Below are 26,447 nucleotides of genomic sequence, written 5' to 3'. Positions count from 1 at the left end.
CACTATGTTTGTACACATATATAGGTGAGATATGTAACCAGAGGTAAATCCAGGATTTTTCCAAGGGAGTATCCAGATTTGGTAGTAAGTTTGATGCGGGGATCTGAGGCACAGCCCCCAGCCACTGCCAGATTTTTTGCTTCAAAATTTACTAGTTCATGTTGTATGGATAATACAAACTATTCATTATAATATGCTTAGTTGCTTTGCTCCCTTTAGATCCTATCAAGAGTATATAATAGAAACCAAGAGTATCGAACGGTGTATTAGCCCGTGATTAATCATTGTGTAAAGTAACATGGATATTTCAGTAATTGTTAGTTTACATGAAATGGTAGTTTGAAATGCGTACGTGGCAACGGGTCTTTGTTTGTCAGTTTTCCGTGTTATTCAACCGAATATTCAACATTTATTGTACAAAGAAAGTGTAGTAAGGACCCAAGATATCTCCAGCTCACTAAAACAACGGTTACACAAACGAGTTCAGGGATCCACTTGGCAGTGCCAGAACTTTAACATTAGCTAATTCTCTTAACGCTATCATGTTTTCGCTTGGTTTAGTGGCCGAATTGGGTTAAACACAGCAACCCTTTATGACAATGAAAACGAACAATTACTGAAATATCCGTGTTACTTTACGCAATGATTAATCACTGGGTAATACACCCGTTCGACACTCTTGGTTTCTATTATATACTCTTGGTCCTATCAATATGGTTGGTCAGCAGTATTGTAGTGATCAAAATAGCTATCCAAATTCTCCAGTTAAAAAAATCAAACTTTAATGTTTCTTGTATTTACATTATTCTTTAATAAAACTATACCTGCAGTCCGTTATGAATGTTCTATTAGAATATTCTATTAAATTCAAGACACACGATAGTGTGTCATGCAGCCAAGTACAGCCAGTGTGGGCACACAACAGACAAGTGTGTATTTTACAGGAACCAAGAAAACACCGTTTTCACGCATCCGTAGCTTGATAATGGCCAAATGGAAATTAACCATTTTTGCTATGAAAACTCCCTTGGGGTAGGGCACCACCCATTCCAAATTTGAGGTGAATCCGCTCATCCATCACTGAAATACACACCTTCAAAGTTCGTCTTATTTTCTTCGTATTTTTTTTCTTAATCTTCTTATTCTTCTTCATCTCGCACACTTTAGAAAAATTGTAATAATTTGCTTGTGCTTTGGTTGATTTACTAAGAATGTAATACTGCACATTACAGTCCAATTTTGGTACAGATTAGACAAAGAACAAGAGAGTTATGCATGATATTTCAAAAATCCAAAAGCGAGTTGTCACACCTCCAGGGTGAACTGCTTGACAGAATAAATTGAAAATTGGTCTGTACATGGAGTAACTATAATAGTGCAAACCTTTTGTGGTTTGATAGAAATCGCAGTAACAGTTATGGAGTTATAACAAAAACGCCAACCATATGTAAAATCGCATGATCAAGTGTTGCTAATAAAAAAATATTACTTACCACGCCTACCAGGAAAACTAGCTAATGGAATCAGCTGAAAATAGGTAGAGAGGTAGAATAATTATTTTAGAATGATCTTTCAGTAGTTTCCAAGGAATCAGATTAAAAACCACTGAGTTACACTACGAAAGTCAACTAGGTATAACAAGTGCATGATCAAGATACTCTAATAGTGAAGTCACCCTAATAGAACATTCAGCTACTTATTAAGTCACTCTATTAGAATGTTCAGCTACAATCAAATCACCATGTAGAGAGTTCAACTACAAGCTAGTCACCCTGTAGAGAATTCAGCAACAAACAAGTCACCCTGTAGATAGTTCAGCTACAAACAAGTCATCCTGTAGAGAATTTAGCTACAAACAAATCACCCTGTAGAGAGTTCAGTTACAAATAAGTCATCTTAGACTACTACAAGTTTGATACTGAAATTTGATTGGCTGAAAACGTAGTCTCTAAATCTCGTAGAGCCACGCTCATGTCCATTAGAGACCACTCTCTGAGGCGATACGAAACACGATAATTATGTGCCTGTAACATTGGCAATGCATGGGCGTTTAAATGGCTAGTAACAGCCGTACTGAATTAGAGGGAGGTGTAATGGGCTTGTTTGTACTAATCAACACCACATTACTTGCTTACAAGCAGCTGTCGAGGCACAACAACAGCAACAATGAGTTGTAGTCCAGTCGCTGAGTCCAGTACTTCGATACATAGCACGCGCCTGTAACATTGACAACGCATGAGCGTTTAAACGGGTAGCAACAGCCCCGCTGAGGTCCCGCCATGTAGGGAGGTGTAGAGGGCTTGTTTCTAGTAATTAGCCATACATTTCCCATTTACAAGCAGCTGTCAACTCAAGGTACAATAACGAGTTGTAGTCTAAATAAGTTAGACGTCAAGAACCACTGGGTTCTACGGGATTTAGAAAACCCTCAGGCCCTTAGTAGCGCCCTCGCTTCGCTCGGGCACTACAGCCCAGGGCCTTCAAGTTTTCTAAATCCCGTAGATCCCTGGTTCTTGACGTCTAACTATTATTTAGAGAGAGTTCAATCACAAACAAGTCACCCTGTAGAGAGTTCAGCTACAAACAAGTCACCCTGTAGAGAGTTCAGAACAAACAAGTCACCCTGTAGACTTCAGCTACAAACAAATCACCCTGTAGAGAGTTCAGTTACAAATATGCCACCCTGGAGAGAGTTCAATCACAAACTAGTCATCCTGTGGAGAGTTCAGCTACAAACAAATCACCCTGTAGAGAATTCAGCAACAAACAAGTCACCCTGTAGACTTCAGCTACAAACAAGTTACCTTGTAGAGATTTCTGCTACACAGTAGTCTACCTGTAGGAGAGTGAACATGTGATAATTTTCATACAGTATTAATTTTATTTTAAAAAGTATCATTATAAAAAAGTATCCAGAGAATTCAGGTATTGATGTCTTCCTCCTTTTGCAGTAAAGAAAAAGACAAGTAAAAGAACTACAAAGCTGGCTGCAGGTAGCTTTGGAGTATACAAATACAAAAAGAAGTGTTATCTATACAACAGCCAAGCTGTGAAAAAAGGGTGCAGCCCCCAAAAATCCAGGGTGAAAAAATATGTGAAATCAAGGTGGTGGCCAAGAAATGGCTGTGATGGTAAGTTAATAGCAAAATTTTAATAATGACAATTCAGGTGAATTTGGTGCCGAATCCTAGGCAACACAAATTCGCCTGAATTGTCGTTATTAAAATTTTTGCCATTAACCTACCATCATGGTCATTTCTTAGCTGCCACCTTTGATTTCACATCTTTTTCACCCTGGCTTTTTTGGGGGCCACACCCTTTTTTGTATAGATGTATCTTACTGCTTTATTAGAGTATCTCAATCTTTATTGGCATTTTTCCTTGTGTAGTTACTATAGAGTAAAAAACTATGGCAGTAAAAACTTTGGTGAATTTAGTGAATAGCATTACAATTGCCTTAAGTTTTACCTGCCAATCAAACAGTACGGTTGTACTGTTAAAGTAGGGAGCCCCGAAAATGACACGTGCCGCTTAAAATTCCACCTTTAAAAATCATCTTAGAGGCATCTTACGACACAAAAATCACCTTTATGGAATAATATTAGTCCATCTAACCTGAAATACAGCATTAAAAACAAGAAAACACTGGTGACTGAATATAGAATTTTAAAAAAAATCTTGAAACTTCGTCTCACTCACTCACTCACTCGCTGACCACAGTCGCAAGCCTAGAGCCTAAATGAAACAGCACACAGTCACCATTTTACACCACAACAAACTCACCGGTGGGATGTGCCTTTTGAGGTTCCGACGAGTGTACGCCCTGTGCACTTTGTCTTTCCTTTTATCTTCAATCAAGTTGGTTGTCTTCTTCTTCAAGCATTAAAACCAAACCGAGGCGTTAATTTTCCGTATCAACACTATTCTGTAGACACCACAAAATTATTTCAGAAAGCGCTTATAATTTCAAATGTTGCATGTGAAACATTAAAGGCTGCTGAGTTGTAACTTCGACTTTTGCCAACACCTGAACTGCAATTGATGAAGAGATTTGTTAGTTAATAGACGGACTGATTCTCGACAGCTGATTTCCCTGCTCTCAATGTCTAGTTACTTTTGTAATTAAATTTTGGCATAGTTATAAGTTAGCTTGTAGTTTAGTTTGGTAGTTAGTTGTTATTTTATTTGTTTACATTTTCTGCTGTAATTTTCAATTTCCCAAAAAAATCCTCAGATTACCATAAAAAAAATCTCAACAGCTTGTTCCTCTGAACACACTGACTCAGCCATTCAGTGCTGGACGGCGAGATCAGCGAGTGATTGGATAGTACTTGAGTAGAAATTGTTTTACTTCATCCTGTTAGTCGAGACTAAGCTCCAGACAACTGAAAGGGCCTGTTTGTTCGAACAACTTCCGGCCTGGGTGAATAGAATGCAAACCATCGTACAGAGACAGGTCATAGATCTAAGCGCCACTGCTACTACGATCAAAGGTAAGCTATGCACACTACTACGGGCCTATGTGCTTCCAATTTTGGCACAGTACGTACTTTAATAATCTATATTGTACTTCGCGTGGGAGGATCAAAGCGATGCCACATATCGTATTCTCCATACAGTACTAATCAACTGCATAACTGTACTACAGTACAGTTATGCACTAATTGGGCAAATACAGCACACTTGGGCAAATACAGCACACTTGGGCAAATACAGTACAGTTATGCAGAGAATTTGTTTAAGGAATTTTATATAAACAACACACTGTAAATTGCCAAAACCAGCCAAACTAATCCTATGAGTTCGTTCTACAGCTAGGAATAGATTGTATAAACACTTACTGATCATTTGATCATGAAGCTTTTTAAACACAACTCCAGCCCGATTGATCACCTGCGTGACATTGTAATCACTAAAACTAGCCAAGCTAATCCTATTAGTTCGTTCTACGACTACAAATAGATTAGGTAAACACTTACTGATATCCTTATTGCCGAAAATCACAGCGGTTTGAGTACTAGAGAAAATCGCTCCGAGCCAGATGACCAGGAAGTACAATATAACACTTAAAGCACCGCCTTGCTTGTGTGTACGGAAAATACAGTACTTGAGGGGTGTCTCGAGGCAAATACCCTTATACTGTATTTTCCATACACACGCGTAGCGGTACTTTAACTCTAACATACAGGAACTTAATAGCTAGCTATATAGTTTTTATGTAACTTCGTGGTTGTTATGTGTGTGTTTCTTATTTGCTACAGCTAGCTATTATATAGTACAACAAAAAAACTGAACAAACCAGTATTTTAAAATTGTTAATTTAAAATTGAAGTAGGGATCTATACAATAAAAAGTAGTGAAACAAGAGATAAATGGTGGTATTACAGCATAGCTTGGTGGAAAAGTCCCTACTTTGGCATTGAACAAAATTATAGCAAATGTGCTAAAGTAGGGACTATTCCACCGAGCTATGCTGTAATACCATCATTCATCTCTTGTTTCACTACTTTTTATTGCATAGATCCCTACTTCAATTTTAAATTAACAATTTTTAAAAATGTTATTTTTACAAATCACACGAGCAGATTAGCCATGACTTGCTAATTAAGGGGTGTAGTAGCCATTTCCGTTGTGATTCTACATCCTTCAATGTGAAGAATAAATACTTGCGATCAAAACAGCTGCCACGCCCCTTAATCAATAGTCTCGGATGGCCAGACCCACTCTTCGCACGGCGCTTATTAATTGATAATTATAAGTGCCTAGCTGCAAGAGGGTCTGGTATAGTTTGAATAGCAAAGCTGTTCTGACATCCTGAGCTTTTTCAGGGTGATAATGAAACACTTGGTTAATTTTCATCATGCCATGTCATATTGCGGATTGGTAGCTTAATGTCAACAGAGAAAGAAATTTGTTAACAACCCACAACGTGACGTGGCATGATGAAGTGTTCCATTTTCATCCTGAAAAAGCTCAGGGTGTCAGAACAACTTTGCTATTCGAACTATACCAGACCCTCTCGTAGCTAATTATCACCCGATAAGCACTGCACAAAGAGTGGGTCTGCCCACGCGAAACTAAATTCGTAAGTTGTTTAATCACTCACACTCGCATGTAGCGATGTTGCATTCAAACAGTACAGAACGTGGCCCTTTTCTTTTTCCAAACCTTTTTGTTACAACTTTTTCTGTTTTCAACAACCTGTTTTACTATTACTTTTTTTCGTTTTGGTGGCCTTTTTGGTAACAGATTTTTCTGTTGTGTGTTCTTTTCGTGTTATTTTTCTCACTCTACAGTGAAACCTGTGTATTAAGGACACCTGGGACTGACCAAAAGTGTCCTGATTATCAAGGTTTCCTGATTTTCCAGTTCAGTTTACATACTAAGGGATACTTTAGGACCATTACCAAGCGTCCAGATTATGCAGGTGTCCTCATTTTCAAGTGTCCTGAGTAATAGGTTCCACTGTATTGGTTGATAATAGTTAGTAGTAGCTGTACAAAAGCGATGACAATGGGTGATAATAGTCAGTAGTATATACAGTAGCTTACTCAAAATATCATACAGTACAGTAGTGCTGTAAATGTAGGGATCTTGGAGGTTAGAGGTGATGACAATAGGTATAGGTTGTAGTGTAGTAAAGGGAACATTATAGGGAGTGTAGTTTTGTTAGCATACAAAGCTCAGCCTGCACCATAGGCATGTTACTTAACTTACATTATGTAGTTTTTTTTTGTTGTCAGTAAGTTAAATGTCATATATGTATGACCTACATGACAGGTACTATACTAACACCACATAATATAGTTTGCACCTGTGTGGTATAGGCAACTTCTGCATTGTAGGGCAGGTACCAATAAATTAATGTCTTTTGTGGTATATTATCAAATGATGCTACAGGTATAGCCTCCATTATAGGACAGGTATATACCACTAGAATCATCCACATTGTTCGCACTTGTGTGTTATAAGCATACACATTTCTACAGTAGTTTTAGCTTAGCTACTGGTTCAGGAGTACCTGCATGCTTCCCATCATTCCGGTATACTTTGCAAGATGGTGGTATTAAAAAATCGTATCACCATACATGCTGCAGGACATGAATGGCACTGATGTTTAATGCTCGGTTGTTGTAACGTGGTCCCTGCACATAGGGCAAGTACCAATGCTAGTAATAGATACACACAAATAGCTCCGCCAGTGGTGAAAATTTGTGACCGGATCTGCAAGAATCTCATATGTTAGAGCAAGCCTAATTTTACAGTAGAACGTAATAAACTCAATGGGTGAAATATTTACAAAATCAAAAAAAATATCTGTAAATTTGTTGAGTGCTTGTTTCACAATGAAGAAAAGGGATAACAGCAAATGCTATGGCAGCATTGTGATCCCCAAAGCAAGAGGAATTCAATAATCTTTGTTTTGTGTCAGTACTCCAAAGGAGAGAGAAGAGAGCGTTAGTTTGCCTTGCATTGGACGAGTGGTTATCATCATTTTTTTCTCCCGCATTTTTGCCTTCGCCCTCCTACTTGTAGGAAAGGTCTGAAAGACAAAACTTATCCAGCAATGGATTCGCAGAATCTGATTATATATGTTGAATCTTAGTAGAGGACTGCATTCAAAAGTTATGACCGTTTATTTAAGCATCTGTAGTTTATTTTCTGTACTGTCACTGTACAAATCGATATTTCTGCTGTTGACACTTTGCAACATTGTAGCTTCGAAAGTTCTTGGCTTCTAGAGCTGAAACTTTGGTTGGCCATTCCTTTGGCTATCTGGATAAAGAAAATGTAATAAAATGGAATTCGAAAAATGCACTAACATATGGGGTTCTTGCAGATCTGGTCACATTTGGTGGCTAGAGCTTCATGATTGAAAACTTCAAACTGCTATATTTATGTATTTAACAATGTATGGAAAGGTACCTTTTCACTAATTGGGTCACATTTGAGGACTGTTAATGCAGTGAGAGTAGATTGCCTGTTAGTCATGAAGCATTGGAGTTACAATGATATTGATGGGGGTTTTAATTTCTACAACAACTCTCATAAATTTACCAAACTTTTCAATCCTGGGGCTGGAGGGATTTTTTTTCCTTACTTAGGCCCCTTTTCTGTTACACCTTTTCAGCTATAAGTCACTAAGTCTAAGTCCTTGAAATTAGGTTAGGTAATCCTAAGGCTGCAGCACATGTTGCTGCAGACCTTCAGTGCTGGTCACTGTAAAGCATTAATACAATTAAACTGTGTACATATATACGGTATATCATGGCATTTATGTGATTGTCACAACATATTTTATGCCAAGATATCATGACTATATTTCATGCATTTGTTTCAAGAAAAGTTTCAATCATAATCAGGGCATGCTATGTACAGCCAAATATAGCACATATGTGAAGCACATTTATGTTATGTAACCAGATTTTGGAAAATCAGCCTTAGGGAATATTTGTGATTAAAATAAAACAGTGCAAATTTCTACTCGGTTACTGTGATTAGATCAGTAGTCAGTACCCTGAATTACAAGACATTCTGTAAAATATTTTAACAGGATAAATGCTTTAATGGTGACATCTAAGTGTAGATATCTATGTATTTCACATGTGGCTTTAAGACTGATTTTCCAAAATCTGGTCGCAAATTTAGTTTGCAAAGAATACATATGGCCTATTAATTTTTTAGAATGAAATTTACATGCCATATGTATTTTTTATTCACACCTTGTATATTAATCAATTTTGTGGATAGCGCTATAACATCTTGTGTACTTGGCTGATTGTATAGCTGAATGTACAGGAGACCCCTCATTATGTGGAGGAAATTCTAGATGCAATGATGATGGTATATGTTCATGTAATAATAATTTTATGTCTCCATCTGGATCCCAATCTGATTGTATTGATTTAAGAAGTAAGACATCTAAGCCATACTATGTATGTAATATTAAAACTTGTGTTTGTATGTAGTTGAAAATTCGAACTGTACTACAGATTCTTGTGCATACTGTCCGGAACTCCTAAATTGTCTGAGGTACGTGTGGCAGTAATTACAGGCTGTATATAACATGTGTGACTGGCTGAGTTATAGCTGGTCATTTTCACACATTCCTTGAACTAAAGTTTATTGCTTCTCTGTTATCAATAGTAACAAAGGAATAGAGTGATAAAGTTTCAGCCTTTTACGTTGAATAGTCTTGAAGTTACCTGTATAGCTCTAGACAGTTGAAACAGCAAGAAATTTGATTTGTACAGCAACAATGCAACAAATAAACTACAGGGCTTGTTTAATCAGTGATAATTTGTGACTGTAACAGGGTATAAAGTTTATTATGAACTGGTAAATTCATCAAGATACAGTATATGTTGCTTTCCCTGTATTCTTACATGAGCACAAAGAATCAGGCCATTCCACCAAAGACACTGTGACGATAGTAAACTTGACTTTACTGCATTATAAATAAGTACCCATAACTCACATGCCCTTTACTGTACCAACACAAAATTTTTTTACCTTTCATGAATAGGTTAATCCAGTGGTGTATAAGTGTTATTGATTTGAACCTTAAGTTATATTGCATACTAAGTGGTAAAAATGTATGTAAATTTTTCATGTGATCCATGTGTTTTTGTCCAGTTTATTTATTCCAATATGTGACCTAATTTTAGAAAACCATCGATCTTTATATGTACTACTTTTGTAATAAAACACATTTAAAAACAATAGGTAAAAAATGCAAGCTCCAGAATATATTTATGCAAGTTTTTACCACCTTGCTGGTCAGTGAATTGACACTCCAGTGGATACATCCTGGGAATCATTATGTTCCCCGATTCATAGATGTTCAAATATCCTTGTTCATCTTCATACACAGGTGGGTTTCTGAGTTACAGACGTTTGTTTACGTTGCAGTGACGAAAGAATTTATGACAATCTTTCTTCAATGAATTCACCTTTCTTCTGGATCACAGAAGAATATCTTTGGCAAACACTATACCTTGGTGGATGCACAAATTCATAGTGAATACAATGAGCAAAAATTCAACTCCATATGCCATTGTATCAGTAAGTTATGATGGTTTATGTAAGTGCCTGTAGATTATTATCTCAATGTCTTCTGATTTATTTGTTTGTCCAGTTGTCTACTGCTGTATTTCCCACACTGCTTAACTTATGAAGCTGAAACTTAGCCAGTCCATTCCTCTGTCTCTGTAGACAACAAAGAACCAATAAAACAAATTTTTATAAATGTGTGTATATAAACGGTTTTCTAAAATTAGGTCACATACAGTACCTCCCAGAGGTAACGTTACACTCGCGAGCAGTTGACACTCATGTAGCCAATTTTGACCCATGATTTCTTTGGCATGTGTGTGCTAACTAACTCACAACGTGTAGCAACAACAGGCGAGCTCCCTCGGGTGGCTGCTCCAGTAACTACATGCCTTTGCATGTGATGTATTCCAGTCGTGTGTCGTGTCGAGTCGTGGCCTGGATTTGAGCACTCGTGAGGGATTGTAACGTTACCTCTGGGTGGTACTGTATGCTTTTACAGCAAAATGAAACTTTGTGATAATAACAAGTTTTCTCTTAGCTGGTCACCTATGTAGAATATTTGATTGATGCATTAGTCTGTGATAATGACAAGTTTTCACTTAATTGGTCACCTATGTAGGATATTTGATCGATGTATTGGTTTTAAATGTAACTGCATTGGTTTGTGTTATAAGAGAATATTGTATATTGGGAATAATTTGCAGATAAAATTTTTGCTAATGGTCCTTTTTTGCTCATTCACAATGAATTGAGTGAAGCAATTTAGAAATTGGGTGCCTGCCTACAACGGGTCAGTCATGGGTGCACACTTGATTGTTGCATGTTGACTGCAGGGGCTTAGCCAGCTGATATTTGATGGTTGCGCATGCCAACAGCTAAGTATATACACAAGAAGCAAACTCACGTTCATGTGAGGCATTATCAATAATATGAAAATTGTATGCACACGTGGCCTGCAACTAGCTATGCTATGGTGTATATAAATGCTGCAGGTTAAGCTGCTTTTATGCATGAAAATATACCTAACTATATGGTATTCTATTGCAGGTATCCTGAGAGGCATCCATTGATGATCATCATAGCCGAACATCATGTGACATCAAAATGAACCTATAACAAAATCATGACATACTAACAAATTACAATCAACCGGCAGTGTACTCACAGACACGAAATATAGTTCTTCAACTAATGCCTCACACAAATGAAGGCAGGGGGCGCTATTTTATGAACTTGTCGAAGCTGTTTGTCTTATAAACAACATTTAGCATGTACGAAACCTTAGTCTCACAGCAGTCAATGTACATTTACATGGATCTGCTCAGCTAAACCTTCAGGTCAACCGCATAATACGTCGCACAAATAGTGCACATGACACTTTATAATTACTTGACCTTTCCTCCATCCCCAGTTCCATCACCTTCCTTGGGATAAGTCATTATTCTTTTCTAGAAGAACGTTCACCCAGTTTCCACTTGACTCTAGACAAGTCAACTGAAATAAAATTTCTTACTGGCACCATCCACAATGAATTGAACTGACAGTTATTTTCACTATCACTGTAGCTTAGATGAACAGTACTACCAAGTACTATGCTTCAGCTTCATTTAAAAATTTGAATTTAAACCACTTGTGTCACATGCACCTACACTAGGGATTTTCCAAGTAATTTTCATCAAATAGATCATGTGATACGCCTGTATATCTCGATCCTCATTCGAAGTCATGGTTCTATAAATGACTCTGTTGTGCACCCACACCAGCTGTACTTGGCAGCACGACATACTACTGTGTGTCTAGATATAACCTATTTTATATTTTTGTACTCTAATAGAGTACATTTTGCTGAGCGCTTCTAATACTGTGCACATAGAATATTCTGGAATCTCCACTGATAGACCTATGAGATTACCTATAAAACTTTATCATTGTAGTGTACTAAACTAGAACTTTCATTTATAAGGTAGATATTAAATGAGTTAAACAAATGACAGAGTGGTAAAGAGTTTGGGCATATAGGTGTGGAGGTCCATGGTTCAAACCTTGGAGGAAAAATCTTATTTCTGCACATTTTTTACTTATTGGCAACTGTTTATTAGAGTATCTTGATAGCGCTTGTTTAACATGTTTGGTACGACAACAAAATCGCGTTTGCAATTTTCAAAATTGCATGTAACTCCCTTGTTCTTCATTCAATCTATACAAAAAATTGGACTGTCAATGTGCTGCATTATGCTCTTGCTGCCCTACAAATTTGAAGTCAATACATTAATGCAGTTATTGTGAGTTTCTATAAGTGTGCGAAAAGAATTAAGAAAATGTAGGAAGATTAAGAAGAAAAATACAAAGAAAACAGATGAACTTTGACGGCACATATCTCAGTGATGGCATGGCAGATTAACTAACATTTTGGAATATGAGGTGCCCTAACCTGAACAAATGTCAACACTAAAACTGGTTAATTTCCATTAAGGCACTATCAAGTTATGGATGCATGAAAACGGCATTTTTCTTGGTTCCAGTATATATATATAATACACACTTATCTGCACTTGCTGTACTTGCCACACTACACACTATCATGTGTCCTGATACATAATTACATATATCCAACTTTAAGTAAGTGTCATAGTGCAACCAAGAATTAATGGATGCAGCCAAAAATAAATGTTAATACAACTAAATTATTATTATTATTACTAGGACCGGGTCACATACAACCAAGTACATACAGTATTGTGAAAACTGTTTGGTATTCATGTGTGCTCTGTATGTTGTAATTACATGTGTAATTTTGTGTGAGGGTGCTATAAAATGCATGGTGACAATTGTAAATTATCAGGTGGTTTTGCACACTTCCTTTTAGGCTAGCTACATGTGCTAATTACTCACAGCTTGTGTCAACAACTGGTAACCGCAGTTGTGCTCTGCGTCATTGTTGAAGCCATGCCCTTAGAGAGCAAATTACATTGGGGGTGACTAATTTCGAATCGAACAATGACACTCAGCACACTTCTTTATGGCTACGTGCACTGATTAACTACACATAGCCCAGTTCATCAATAACCAGTGACCGCAGTTGTGCTCTGCATCATTCTTCAAATTCCGAGTTAAATCCTTACAGAGAGCAAATTACGTGGGGGCGACTAAATTCAAATTTCAAACCAACCATTCTCGAAAACATGTTTCAATCTCAATGAAACTTTTAGAACAGTTTAAAGACACATTGCCCTACATGCCAAGCGAGTATTGCGGAAAACAACAATATGGGTTTTGTATTTGGCCTCTAGGTCGACTGAGGATGACTGAAACTTTGTTTGGTGCTGAAATTACGACTGTAGGGTATGATGTATGTATGATGAAATCGATGATGTGAATCTTAAGGCAATTGAGAGAGTATTGAAGCGATAGCAGGCAATCAATGTTCAGTATGCACAAAGGAACGCAAGGCATACACCTGCGGTTGCGTCTAACCACATGTGATAAAAATTTTTTTTAAAAATGAAACCTACCTTTGGATGTTGGCAATCTTGATCTCGAAACGTTCGACATGGATTTGCTTCACTGCTTGTGTGGTAGTTAATAGTGACATGATGAGTTCAACTCTAGAGTTTCAGAGGGATAGCATAAGTGACGGGTGAGTTACAGGTAGGCCGAATTTGACAATGTTCATTCCAGCAAATCCTCACGTGTAGTGGTTGCATCATTTATTGTCTACAGCGCATGTTTCTACTTTACTGGCCGCACAACTCACTACCATGAGTCTTGATTAAGTAGGTTAATTAAGGTGGCCACGTCCGACACCAATACGAAGGAAGTTGGCCATGCCAGATGGCGGCCAAGAAATGGCTGTGATGGTAGGTTAATGGGAAAAGACCATGGTGAAAAAAGATGTGAAATCCAAAGGTGGCGGCCAAGAAATGGCTGTGATGGTAGGTTAATGGTAAAAATTTTAATAACGACAGTTCAGGTGAATTTGTGTTGCCTCCTCCACAAGGATTCAGCACCAATTTCCCCTGAATTGTCGTTATTAAAATTTTTACCATTGACCTACGTACCATCACAGCCATTTCTTGGCCGCCACCTTTGGATTTCACATCTTTTTCACCATGGCCTTTTCCCATTAACCTACCATCACAGCCATTTCTTGGCCGCCCCCTTGGATTTCACATCTTTTTTCACCATGGCCTTTTTAGGGGCCGCACCTTTTTTTACAGCTTGGCTGTTTTTGATTAGATATCACTTCTTTTTGTATTTGTACCTATCCTTTTTCTTTACCACAGGAAAAATAATTAGACATTAATACTTCAACTGTTTTTGATTTTATCAGCAATTATACAAATTATATACATATATTTATTACATGTCTATTATTCCCTACTGGATAACTTGTTCGCAGCTGATCTCTCTACTAAGGGACTTGAAATGTATCTGAACTCTCTACAGGTGATTTGCTTATAGCTGAACTCTATACAGGATTCTCTCTAGAGGGTGAATTGTTTCTAGCTGATCTCTTTTAAAGGGTTTTTTTTTTTGGTTGCTGAACTCTCTACATGGTGATTTTTTTGTAGCTGAACGCTTTACAGGTTGATTTGTTTGTAGCTGAACTCACTTCAATGTGATTTGTTTGTAGTTGATCTCTCTACAGGGTGATTTGCTTGTAACTGAACTCTCTACAGGGTGATTTGTTTCTAGCTGATCTATCTACAGGGTGATTTGTTTCTAGCTGATCTATCTACAGGTTGATTTGTTTCTAGCTGAACTCTCTACAGGGTGATTTGGTTGTAGCTGAACTCTGTACAGGATGATTTGTTTGTAGCTGAACTCTTTACATGGTGATTTGTTTGCAGCTGAACTCTCTACAGGGTGATTTTTGTAGCTAAACTCTCTACAGGATGATTTGTTTTTAGATGATCTCTCTTCAGGGTGATTTGGTTGTAGCTGAACTCTGTACAGGATGATTTGTTTGTAGCTGAACTCTTTACATGGTGATTTGTTTGTAGCTGAACTCTCTTCAGGGTAATTTGTTTCTAGCTGATCACTCTACAGGTTGATTTGTTTGTAGCTGAACTCACTACAATGTGATTTGTTTGTAGTTGATCTCTGTACAGGGTGATTTGCTTGTAGCTGAACTCTCTACAGGGTGATTTGTTTCTAGCTGATCTCTCTACAGGTTGATTTGTTTGTAGCTGAACTCTCTACGGGGTGATTTGGTTGTAGCTGAACTCTGTACTGGATGATTTGTTTGTAGCTGAACTCTCTACATGGTGATTTGGTTGTAGCTGAACTCTGTACTGGATGATTTGTTTGTAGCTGAACTCTCTACATGGTAATTTGTTTGCAGCTGAACTCTCTACAGGGTGATTTGTTTGTAGCTGAACTCTCTACAGAATGGTTTCTTTGTAACTGAACTCTCTACAAGGTGGCTTTTTTCTAGCTGATCTCTCTACAAGGTGACTTCTTCTAGTTGATCTCTCTACAGGGTGACTTGTATCTAGCTGAACTATCTACAGGATGATCTGCTTGTAGCTGAAATCTCTACAGGGTGGCTTGTATATAGTTGAACTCTCCACAGGGTGATCTGTTCATAGCTGAACTCTCTACGGGGTGATTTGTTTGTAGCTGAAATCTCTTGTTTCAAACTGATCTCACTGTAGGGTAACTTGTTTGTAGCTGAACTCTGGTTTCTTTCTAACTGAACTCTCTACAGAGTGATTTTTGTTTGTAGCTGAACTCTCTACAGGGTGACTTTTTTATTCCTGAACTTTCTACAGGGTGATTTGTTTATAGCTGAACACTTTGCAGGGTGATTTGTTGTAGTTGATCTCTCTACAGGGTTTCTTTGCAGCTAAGTTCTCTACAGGTTGACTTCTTCTAGCTGAGCTCCCTCTTGTTTCTAGCTGATCTCTCTACAAAGCAACTTGTTTGTATAGCTGAACTCTTTACACAGTAGTTTTTTGGTTGCTGAACTCTCTACATGGTGACTTGTTTGTAGCAGAATTCTCTACAGAGTGACTTGTTTGTAGCTGAACTCTCTACAGTGTGACTTGTAATGTTCTGAATCTCTACAGTGATATATTTGTAGCTGAACTCTCTACAGGGTGACTTGCTTCTAGCTGAACTGTCTATAAGATTAACTGTTTGCAGCTGAACTCCCTACAGAATAACTTGCAATGTAATAGAATTCTATAATAAAGTAAGTCATAAATTAGCTAAATGCTCTATTAGGGTGACTGTTCTATTAGAATAACTCGATCTCGCATTTGCTACACGTAGTTACCTTTCGAATCGTAACTCATTGGTTTGTAATCCGATTCTTCAGTACTACTGCAAGACTTTCTATGAAGATTATTCCAGCTATACACTGATTTTCAGCTCATTGCTCTAAGCGGTTTTCCCAGTAGGCGTGAAAACTAATACTTTTTTATTCATAAAAATCGATCGCGTAATTGTGACACAAGTTGGGTTTTGTGTCATATATCCATGGTCTTTATCTCGATTCCTTTCAAACCACCAAAAGGCACTCCTACAATGGTTACTCCATCTACATAGCAATTTTTTAACTCATTCAATGAAGTGGTTTACCCTGTAGACGTGACAACAAATCAATCTTGTTTTATTATTATTTTATTTATTATTAGCACTTTACAGTGACCAGTACTGAAGGTCTAACAGCAACATGTGCTGCAGCCTTAGGATTACCTAACCTAATTTCAGGGACTTAGACCTAATGACTTGACTTACTGACTGATAAGGTGCAACAGAAAAGGGGCCAAAGTAAGGAATAAAATCCCTCCAACCCCAGGATTCGAACTGCAGGTCACCCAATGTCTAGTCGGGGCCACACTCAGTCTTCCTCCAGGAGGGATGGATTTTCTTCCTTAAACCTAAAATATTTATTATTAGCACTTTACAGTGACTTTACGCGAATAATCAATCATAAATCCTGAACCATTCATCGGATTTGCACCAAATTTGATACTAGGATTCACCTTTGGAATCTCGTTCTGTGTGCCAAAGTTCAAGGCGATCGGGGTACGCGTTTGCGTTTTATAGCAATTTTTGCAAGTGTGCGAAAAGACAAAAAACAAAAAAAAAACAAAGAAAAAAACCCGAAACTTTGGCAGTTCGTATCTTGGAAATGGCTTGAGCGATTTCCTTCAAAATTGGCATGTGGATTCCCCTAGTTGGCGGGCAACTGTATAGCAAATTTGGTTCCAATCAGATAAGGTATCACTTAGATACAAAGGTGTGAAAATGACATTTTCTTTCTTCCTGTCAATATACCCACAGTGTGGCGTGCCGGATTCTTGGGCCGCACGACACACTATCGTGTGTCTTGATGTACTAGAGTTGCAATATAATAGAAATACAACAATACATAGACTCCATTGCATCACTATCAAACGACACTAAGTGGAGGATATCGTTGCATCTCTAGTATGTACACTCCATCAGTACAACTTGTCTTAATGGCCACCAGTGTAGAAAGACAACCTCTCTTGAAAGGCCAATTCCAAATTGAAAATTTATACACTGCTACCTGCTTATTGAGCGAAGGTGGCAATAAACAAGTTCCACTGTAATTTATACAATGTGATCTGATCTTGTATATTCTGTCAGTGGTCGAGATCCACTTGGCCAGGACAAAATGTGACCCAAATGTCCTTGATGATCCACACTCAACCCACTTACGACCCAGTGGCACAATGAAACTGAGTATTTATAGAGAATACAATTATATTTATTTCTAAGATGTGTGGACACATTACAACACATTACGACATGTGCATACAAGACATGCCACGTACCATTTTAGCATTTCAGGTCACCACATTATGCACAGACCAGTCAACAATACTTCATAGTGCCCATCATTAAACCTGAAGAAGAAAAGTTATGAAAAATAAAAATGCATATAAGTACAGTGAAATCTCATTAATAGGGCCAGCTCTGGGACCAAAAAATTTGGCCTTAATAACAAGGTGGCCTTATTAATGAGGTCATAAAATACTTAGCTATGTTTGGGACCTACTAGAGGTGGCCAATATAACAAGGTGGTCTTATTAAAGAGGTGGCCGCTAAGTGAGATTTCACTGTACGTACCGTTAACAATGGTGAACAATAACAATATACACTGAAACCTTACTCAGGTCACTTTATGGCCAAGCTTGTGACAGATTTCTCTGTACACAAAATGACACATTCAGGGATCGTGTTTAGATGGATGATAAAGTAACGCATTGTGACTTAAATACTCATGACGTATCACTGCTAGGCAGTATCTGATATGGCTACCATATATACAGCACTGGCGATGCGCAATGTTGCACTCGCTCGCACGCACAATATTGCTGAATATTTTAAACATTGATAATTAAGGGGCGTGGCAACTATTTCGCTCACAAGACTGTGTGGCAGCTGTTTCCCCCACGAGATTTGCAGCCAAAACAATTGCCATGCCCCTTAATTAGTGATTTTAAAAATCTCAAGCAAACTTGCATGTGCGAGTGAGTGCAACATTGTAATTGAGCAGTACTGTACCTGAGTAAACCAGATAAGTAGGTACAGTAAGATGGTTACTTTTGGGCCAAATTTTCTTGGCTCAGGTACCTGCTTTAGCAAGGCACTGATTTAACCATATAAATGTCTCACAGGAGAATTTAAAAGTTGGCCTTCTTAGAGAGACAGCCTTCTGTACAAGTGGCCACCAAAGACAGGTCCACTGTGGATGAGAGCCAGGCATTAGATATTTTGGTATTCATGTGTTGAAGGCATTCCAGGGCTTCTGGTTGTCTGAAATCTCACCACAGTTTACTCAGGCAGTGTTGTGGTCACCACTAAACCACTGGAATGCTGTATTATGTTCGTCTTATGCTTGGCTACTATATAGTAGAACTGAAACAGATACTCTGAAAAATATATATCCTATGGATAATGACTTCATCACTTTCTTCATAAGGACCAAAAGTTAAAATTTTTACACTTTGGGCTGACAGCCAACTGCCTACGTCTGAAGCAGTGCCTTTGGTGCTCTAACAGATTGGCTGCCCCCTTGCTTCCAGCACTCACTGTTTCATATGCTGCCGCACATTAAATTCATTTCTATAGCCAATTAGAACAGCATGCGTCTTACCAATTGCTTAAGGCCGCAAATGCAGCCACCTCCTTAAGCTAGGTCAGACAATTTTCTCCCTACCTGAATAATGACCAGTTTTCACTGTACTATTAGTGATTAGTAATCATAAAGGATTATTTATTATGATACTAAGACATACATATGCTACAACCTCCAAATATAGCTGTAAAATTTTCACCCTGGTCCAAATCACTAATCGCCTTTTACAATTAAGTTTTACAACACAAATACATGTATAGTTAAACTCACCAATTGTCTCTCAGTGGCACTAAATCCCTTCAACATGAAAACACAACCTTCAGGCGATGAGACAACAGCCTTAAGACCTTAATAGTCTCGCTGGAAAAGATTAAAGCCTATTTTGATGCGCTTATTTATTAGTAATATAAATTTTAAAGGCGTTTATTTACAACATTCAACAGGACATAATAACGTACCACTCTATTGTCTCTGTACATACTTGCCATTTCTCTACTATTCTCATTTCATTTCACAAGAGCTCGTACTGATATGGGTAGGGGCATGGCTTCTCCACTTGAATTAGTCAATGATCAAGATACTCTAATAGAGCAGTCAATCATTCTAATAGAACAATCACATTTCTACAAGTGCTGTATTGTAAAGTCTGCAAGTAGCTAGTAATTTAAGCAATGCTAAGCAGAAGTTGTAACTATGCTGTAACTTTTATTGCTGTGTTAGAGCTGCTTTGTGACTGCTCTATTAGAATATCTTGAATGTTTTAATGCAGTACAAGATGAAAGGCAAAGTGTTGCTACGAGTTTACTAGTTAAAATGGGTGTTAGTTGACTGCAGTTGCATGCCACTAAAATTACAGTTGTATTTTAATATTCTGTCACTGTAATCTGGGGTTTCTATCAAAACCATGGAAACTCACCTACTGTTTTCAACAGTGTATGCTTATTTTAACAAAAAGTATTGAAATCCCATCCAAAAACAGCTTGTAGCTATAAAAAAGTATGCGTCCAAGTAAAACAGAGTTAACTGCGACATAAAGAAATGATATCATACTGCGGACATGTGCGAGGTGTACAAGTTGTAAAATTAATATTAGCTAATCAGATGATACAATATTATTGTTAAAGTGTTAATGAGAACTATGTGATGTTGTTAGTTTTTAAGCGTGTGAGAATCTTCTTAAATGCCAAACAAATTTGATTCTCAATAAAGCAATGTGTATAGATTCTCTGATAGCAATAAATAATTTGAGTTTAGCTGCCTTTCCTTTGTTCATAGCATTGCCGTATACAGGAAAAGCGGCCAAACTCAAACTATTTATTGCTATCAGAGAATCTGCTTTATTGACAATCAAATTTGTGTGGCATTTATGAAGATTGCTTTTGTGACATTGCTTTTGTGACATTTGTGACATTGCTTTATTGAGAATCAAATTTGTGTGGCATTTATGAAGATTCTCACACCTTAAAAACTAGCAACATCACATAGTTCTCATTAACGCTTTAACAACAATATTGTATTATCTGATTAGCTATTATTAATTTTACAACTTGTACACCTCGCACATGGCCGCATTATGATATCATTACTTTTTGTCGCGGTTAACTCTGCTTTACTTGGACGCGCACTTTTTTACAGCTACAAACTGTTTTTGGATGGGATCTTCTTTACATGAATGAATCCACTGGCAGCTGGCATGGCGACTTGAGACTAGTGTCCCAGCTGACAACACTTTCAAAAACAAATTATCAGTAGTTCTTCATCTAGATTGCTGCGCCTGGTCAATTAATTGGCATCACGTGATAGTGTTTTGATTGGCGTTAAATAGAATCATCGTATGTTTCTATCACCTCCACAAAAAAACCCGCCAATTATATGATTGTTTCTTCATTCGACATGGATTCTATTCCTGGTGAGTGCGAAGCCTTAAGCCTTGTAGTTTTCTCAAACATTATTTATTATTCATTTCATTATTCATTCATTATGACATAATCTTGATCGCATTTCTTATTATTCTTAGTACTCGGTTGTATAATTATTACTAGGACCAGGTCACATACAACCAAGTACATACACCAACATGACAACCCCCTGGTAAGTGCATACACCAATGCGACAATCCCTTGGTGAGGCTATGTACATGACTAGGTGGTGCATGAAAGCACGATTGAAATTATGATCCGTCGAGTTATGAATACATGAAATGCATTTTCTTGATTCTGTAAAACGAGTATGTTGTCCACCCACACCAGCTGTACTTGGCCACATGACATACTTGATATATGTAGGCTATTTTCATAATTTAGTATTCTAATAAAGCACACGATCATATAGAATGTTCTAGAATTTCCATTGATAGATGTACGAGCTATCATTCTAGTGTACTAAACTGGAACTTTCATTTATAAAGCATGCACGAGTTATACCGAGTGGAGCAAAAAGAAAAAAAATGAAGCAGATGAAGAAAAGTATGAAGAAAAATAAGATGAATTTTGAAGGTGCATATCTCAGTGATGGCTAGGCGGATTCAACTCAAATTTGGAATAGGAGGTGTCCCACCCCAAGGATGTGTCCACAGCAAAATTTGTTAATTTACTTTCAAGAACTATTGAGCTATGAATGCATGAAAACAGTGTTTTCTTGGTTCCTGCAAAATACACACTTGTCTGTCGTACGTCCGCACTAGCTGTACTTGGCTGCACAACACACCATTGTGTGTCCTGATAGTCACATCATATCACCCACTTTGATAAAAAGAACAAATGGTTTAATAATATTATATCTGTAGTAGTAAAGTGCACAACTTTAGTTAGGTTGAAAAATTGTACAGCACTATCATGTATGTGCTGTGGCTGCATGAGTATTACAAGCCATAAATGCATATGTTAGTCTTAGATGATCACCAGCAGACTTGACATTAAAAGGTGGGACCAGACCCTTACAGACTAAGTGTATGATTAAAACTAGGGGTGTACTAATAATATAGTTTAGCTAATTCCTTTAAAGCTCATGTATTTAGTGAACTATGTATTTTGATTCATACTACAGTTGTATTAGTGGCTATGCATTACTCATGGAGAACAATGCTAAGTCTTGTGTGAGGATTTGCCCAAATGGGTATTCTTTAGAAGCAAGCACTGGGATTGATGTAACTTTTGCAATTGCAATGTGTGAGCAGCAAGGTACTTTGTTGTAGAAGTCCAAATTATTCAATATTATATGTGTATGTGTGTAGTACTACTTCACACATTACATGCATGTCAATTCCTAATGAGTTTGGCAGTAGGTTGTAATCTACCAAAGCACACATGGCAGCATGCTATAGGGAAATTTGTCAATTACGCATATTTAAGTATTTTCCATGCATCATGAAAATTTACGACACTGGATGTATAAAATCATCATGTTATGGACAAACAATAAAAAGCAGCTTTGTCAGGTATTAATGAAAGCTTTAGAGTCTACCTACCTACCTACCTACCTACCTACCTACCTACCTACCTACCTACCTACCTACCTACCTACCTACCTACCTACCTACCTACCTACCTACCTACCTACCTACCTACCTACCTACCTACCTACCTACCTACCTACCTACCTACCTACCTACCTACCTACCTACCTACCTACCTACCTACCTACCTACCTACCTACCTACCTACCTACCTACCTACCTACCTACCTACCTACCTACCTACCTACCTACCTACCTACCTACCTACCTACCTACCTACCTACCTACCTACCTACCTACCTACCTACCTACCTACCTACCTACCTACCTACCTACCTACCTACCTACCTACCTACCTACCTACCTACCTACCTACCTACCTACCTACCTACCTACCTACCTACCTACCTACCTACCTACCTACCTACCTACCTACCTACCTACCTACCTACCTACCTACCTACCTACCTACCTACCTACCTACCTACCTACCTACCTACCTACCTACCTACCTACCTACCTACCTACCTACCTACCTACCTACCTACCTACCTACCTACCTACCTACCTACCTACCTACCTACCTACCTACCTACCTACCTACCTACCTACCTACCTACCTACCTACCTACCTACCTACCTACCTACCTACCTACCTACCTACCTACCTACCTACCTACCTACCTACCTACCTACCTACCTACCTACCTACCTACCTACCTACCTACCTACCTACCTACCTACCTACCTACCTACCTACCTACCTACCTACCTACCTACCTACCTACCTACCTACCTACCTACCTACCTACCTACCTACCTACCTACCTACCTACCTACCTACCTACCTACCTACCTACCTACCTACCTACCTACCTACCTACCTACCTACCTACCTACCTACCTACCTACCTACCTACCTACCTACCTACCTACCTACCTACCTACCTACCTACCTACCTACCTACCTACCTACCTACCTACCTACCTACCTACCTACCTACCTACCTACCTACCTACCTACCTACCTACCTACCTACCTACCTACCTACCTACCTACCTACCTACCTACCTACCTACCTACCTACCTACCTACCTACCTACCTACCTACCTACCTACCTACCTACCTACCTACCTACCTACCTACCTACCTACCTACCTACCTACCTACCTACCTACCTACCTACCTACCTACCTACCTACCTACCTACCTACCTACCTACCTACCTACCTACCTACCTACCTACCTACCTACCTACCTACCTACCTACCTACCTACCTACCTACCTACCTACCTACCTACCTACCTACCTACCTACCCATGTGCTGTGTACTTCGAAATGAGTTAGATCTTCACCTAAAATGTTACAGACAGTCATTGTATTATTTTGATTAGTTGCAAGGTGGATTGCAGCTGAAGTTTTATTATTAGAGCTTTAAGAAGCTTATAAGTAACAATACTATATTGGCAGAAAAACTTTGTACATACTATGCTTCCCATATAGGTGAAGTAGCCATACTAGTTTTGTGTCAGATTTGATGAAGTTCCACTTGTTCGCACTTCTTTTTCCAATAACCTTTCACAGCGCCATACTAACATAACAAGCTTACTGGACACAACACCTTGCTTGCTTTCTTGTATGATCTTGTGCCTGACATGTGTGCAATTTCAATTAATTAAACACAAATATCTGATATGGTGAGATTTTGGTTTGTTGTGTTTGTAAACATATGCCAGATTGCCAATCTTAATTTCACACCAAATATTTGGCTTATCCAGTATGTATAATGTTTATTACTGTATAGCTATCAATTTTTTAAAATTCATTTATGGTTTATAGACAGTGATGGTAGCAGTTCAAGTGGAGTTAGTGGTGTCTACATTGGGATAATAATTGGAGTCTCTGTTATTGTAATATTAATAATCATTGCAATGATTGTATACTGCATTTATGCCATCAACAAGGGAAGAGTGTAAGTATAGTTTATGTACGTATTTTAAACATTTAATGAATTCATATCAATTAGAAAAAAATATCATTTCATGTCTTTGTATACATACATAAGTTGTGCATTATAGACAACAACCAAAGATCAACTAACTTCCACAGCAGTTTTCTAAAAAATAGTGTTTTATTGTTATACCAATGGACCTTTTTGTTTAACTAACCAAAATATGTCATCAGTATTAATTACTTCCTTCACTTTTCCGGAGTGCGATATTGCTAACCACAACTCGCGATTCCCATTGACTCCTGTACAAAAATGTATTATTTAAAAAGCTGACACTTTTGCATACTACCGTATATGCATCCCAAGTTCTATAGATGTTAGATGTGCTCTTTCTCTCTCAGGAAAACTTTGTCTCATTACGTTACAAAAACTCTTCTTCGAGTTACAGAAGTTGTATAAACGGCTGTTCATGTACTTAATTGCTCCGTTTAGCACTGTAGTTAACAAAGCCGCTGGTGATAATTCTAGTGTTAATGATAGCTCACCACCGTTCTCACCACTAGCAGCCATTCAAGCAAAGCTAAGGATGGTAACAACAGAAAATAGTGGTCTTATAGTAAATGACATACATGGAGCAATGGTGAAGGTGCCATTTTACCGGTGTACTGTTTACAAACTTTTATGGTAGTTATTGTGTAGAGAACCAGCATACTAGAGAGGCTAAAGAAAGTAAAAATAGCTGGTAGTGACGCTATGAATCTACGCACTGCTGGAAATTTATCTGATGCTATTGTACAAAAGTTCTTGGATAGCTTGTGAGTGCCATGCTGTTGATCTAGGCTACATCACTAGCATTCACCTAACATGGCAACAAAGCTAAGACGGCTTCAACTTGATGAATTAGCACTGAAAGTAATAATCCACCACTCGCCAACACTTACCCATTCATACGAAATTGTTAGTGATATATATATGGCAGCTGCACTGCTACAAACACCGCCAATATCAATGGTAATGTATTAGTCATTGAAGGAAACATCGCACTCCGGAAGCCACGTCATAGGCCAATTATGTCGTCACAATCTAACCACAACATTCCACTGCCTTAAATGAAAAGGCCTATTGTACAAGTATGATTCCATCAGTACAAAGGCAATTGTGTCACAATTTTTGTACTGTAAATTGTAAGTAGGATTGAATTCCACAAACATGCTTAGCAAAATGCTCATTGCATAATTACAACCTGTGATCTTTGTAAACTTGTATGTATAAATTTATCTTTTCTTATGCTGTAGACGGCAAACATTTGATATTACTGATGAAAATGCTACCAATGAAATTAATGCTCACCAAAATGAAGCATTTCTTGATAATGAACAGGTGCATATCTAGCTAGATTGTTTTTAAAGTAAATACAGTAAATATAAGAATAGCCACAGTCTGTCACTACGGTGCTATAACGTTACACTCGCTTGCACCACTTGATTGCAAGTGATTAAAAAACTTGCTAATTAAAGGGTGTGGCACCCGTTTCCTTCGCGAGTATTCATCTTGTTTCGCATGGGATGAATGATCGCAAAGGAAACAGGTGTCACGCCCTTTAATTAGTGAGTTTTTTAATCACTCGCAATCAAGCGGTGCGAACAAGTGTGACATTATGTTTGAGCGGTACCATATAATATTCAGTGGACTAGAACACTGAACTGGACTACTGGACTGGTTTTTGCACATTCCATGATTGGATTTACTGATTCTTGCTAGTTAAGGGCACTTAAGTGAAACTGTAGCCTACTACTAAATGCTGAATACAATCAGTGAATCTGTCTTGATAATTTTGCTGCTGTTTGTTATGTGCTACTGTAGTT

General features: G+C 38.0%; 1 protein-coding gene across 1 annotated transcript in view; it reads left to right on the top strand.

Moving 5' to 3' along the window:
* The window catches only part of LOC136250693 (uncharacterized), a 67,070-nt gene that overhangs the window by 13,943 nt on the left and 26,680 nt on the right, over window positions 1-26,447 (top strand). Inside the window, exons 2-6 of the mRNA XM_066042923.1 lie at window positions 8,788-8,913; window positions 8,970-9,033; window positions 22,220-22,353; window positions 24,471-24,603; window positions 25,878-25,962. Of these exons, the coding sequence (XP_065898995.1) occupies window positions 8,788-8,913; window positions 8,970-9,033; window positions 22,220-22,353; window positions 24,471-24,603; window positions 25,878-25,962 (542 nt within the window). The remainder of the gene's footprint in view (window positions 1-8,787; window positions 8,914-8,969; window positions 9,034-22,219; window positions 22,354-24,470; window positions 24,604-25,877; window positions 25,963-26,447) is intronic.

Source organism: Dysidea avara, chromosome 3 (genome assembly GCF_963678975.1).
Source record: "Dysidea avara chromosome 3, odDysAvar1.4, whole genome shotgun sequence".
NCBI lineage: Eukaryota > Metazoa > Porifera > Demospongiae > Dictyoceratida > Dysideidae > Dysidea > Dysidea avara.
The sequence above is the reverse complement of the archived record's forward strand: the minus strand, read 5'-3'. Positions and strand labels throughout refer to the sequence as shown.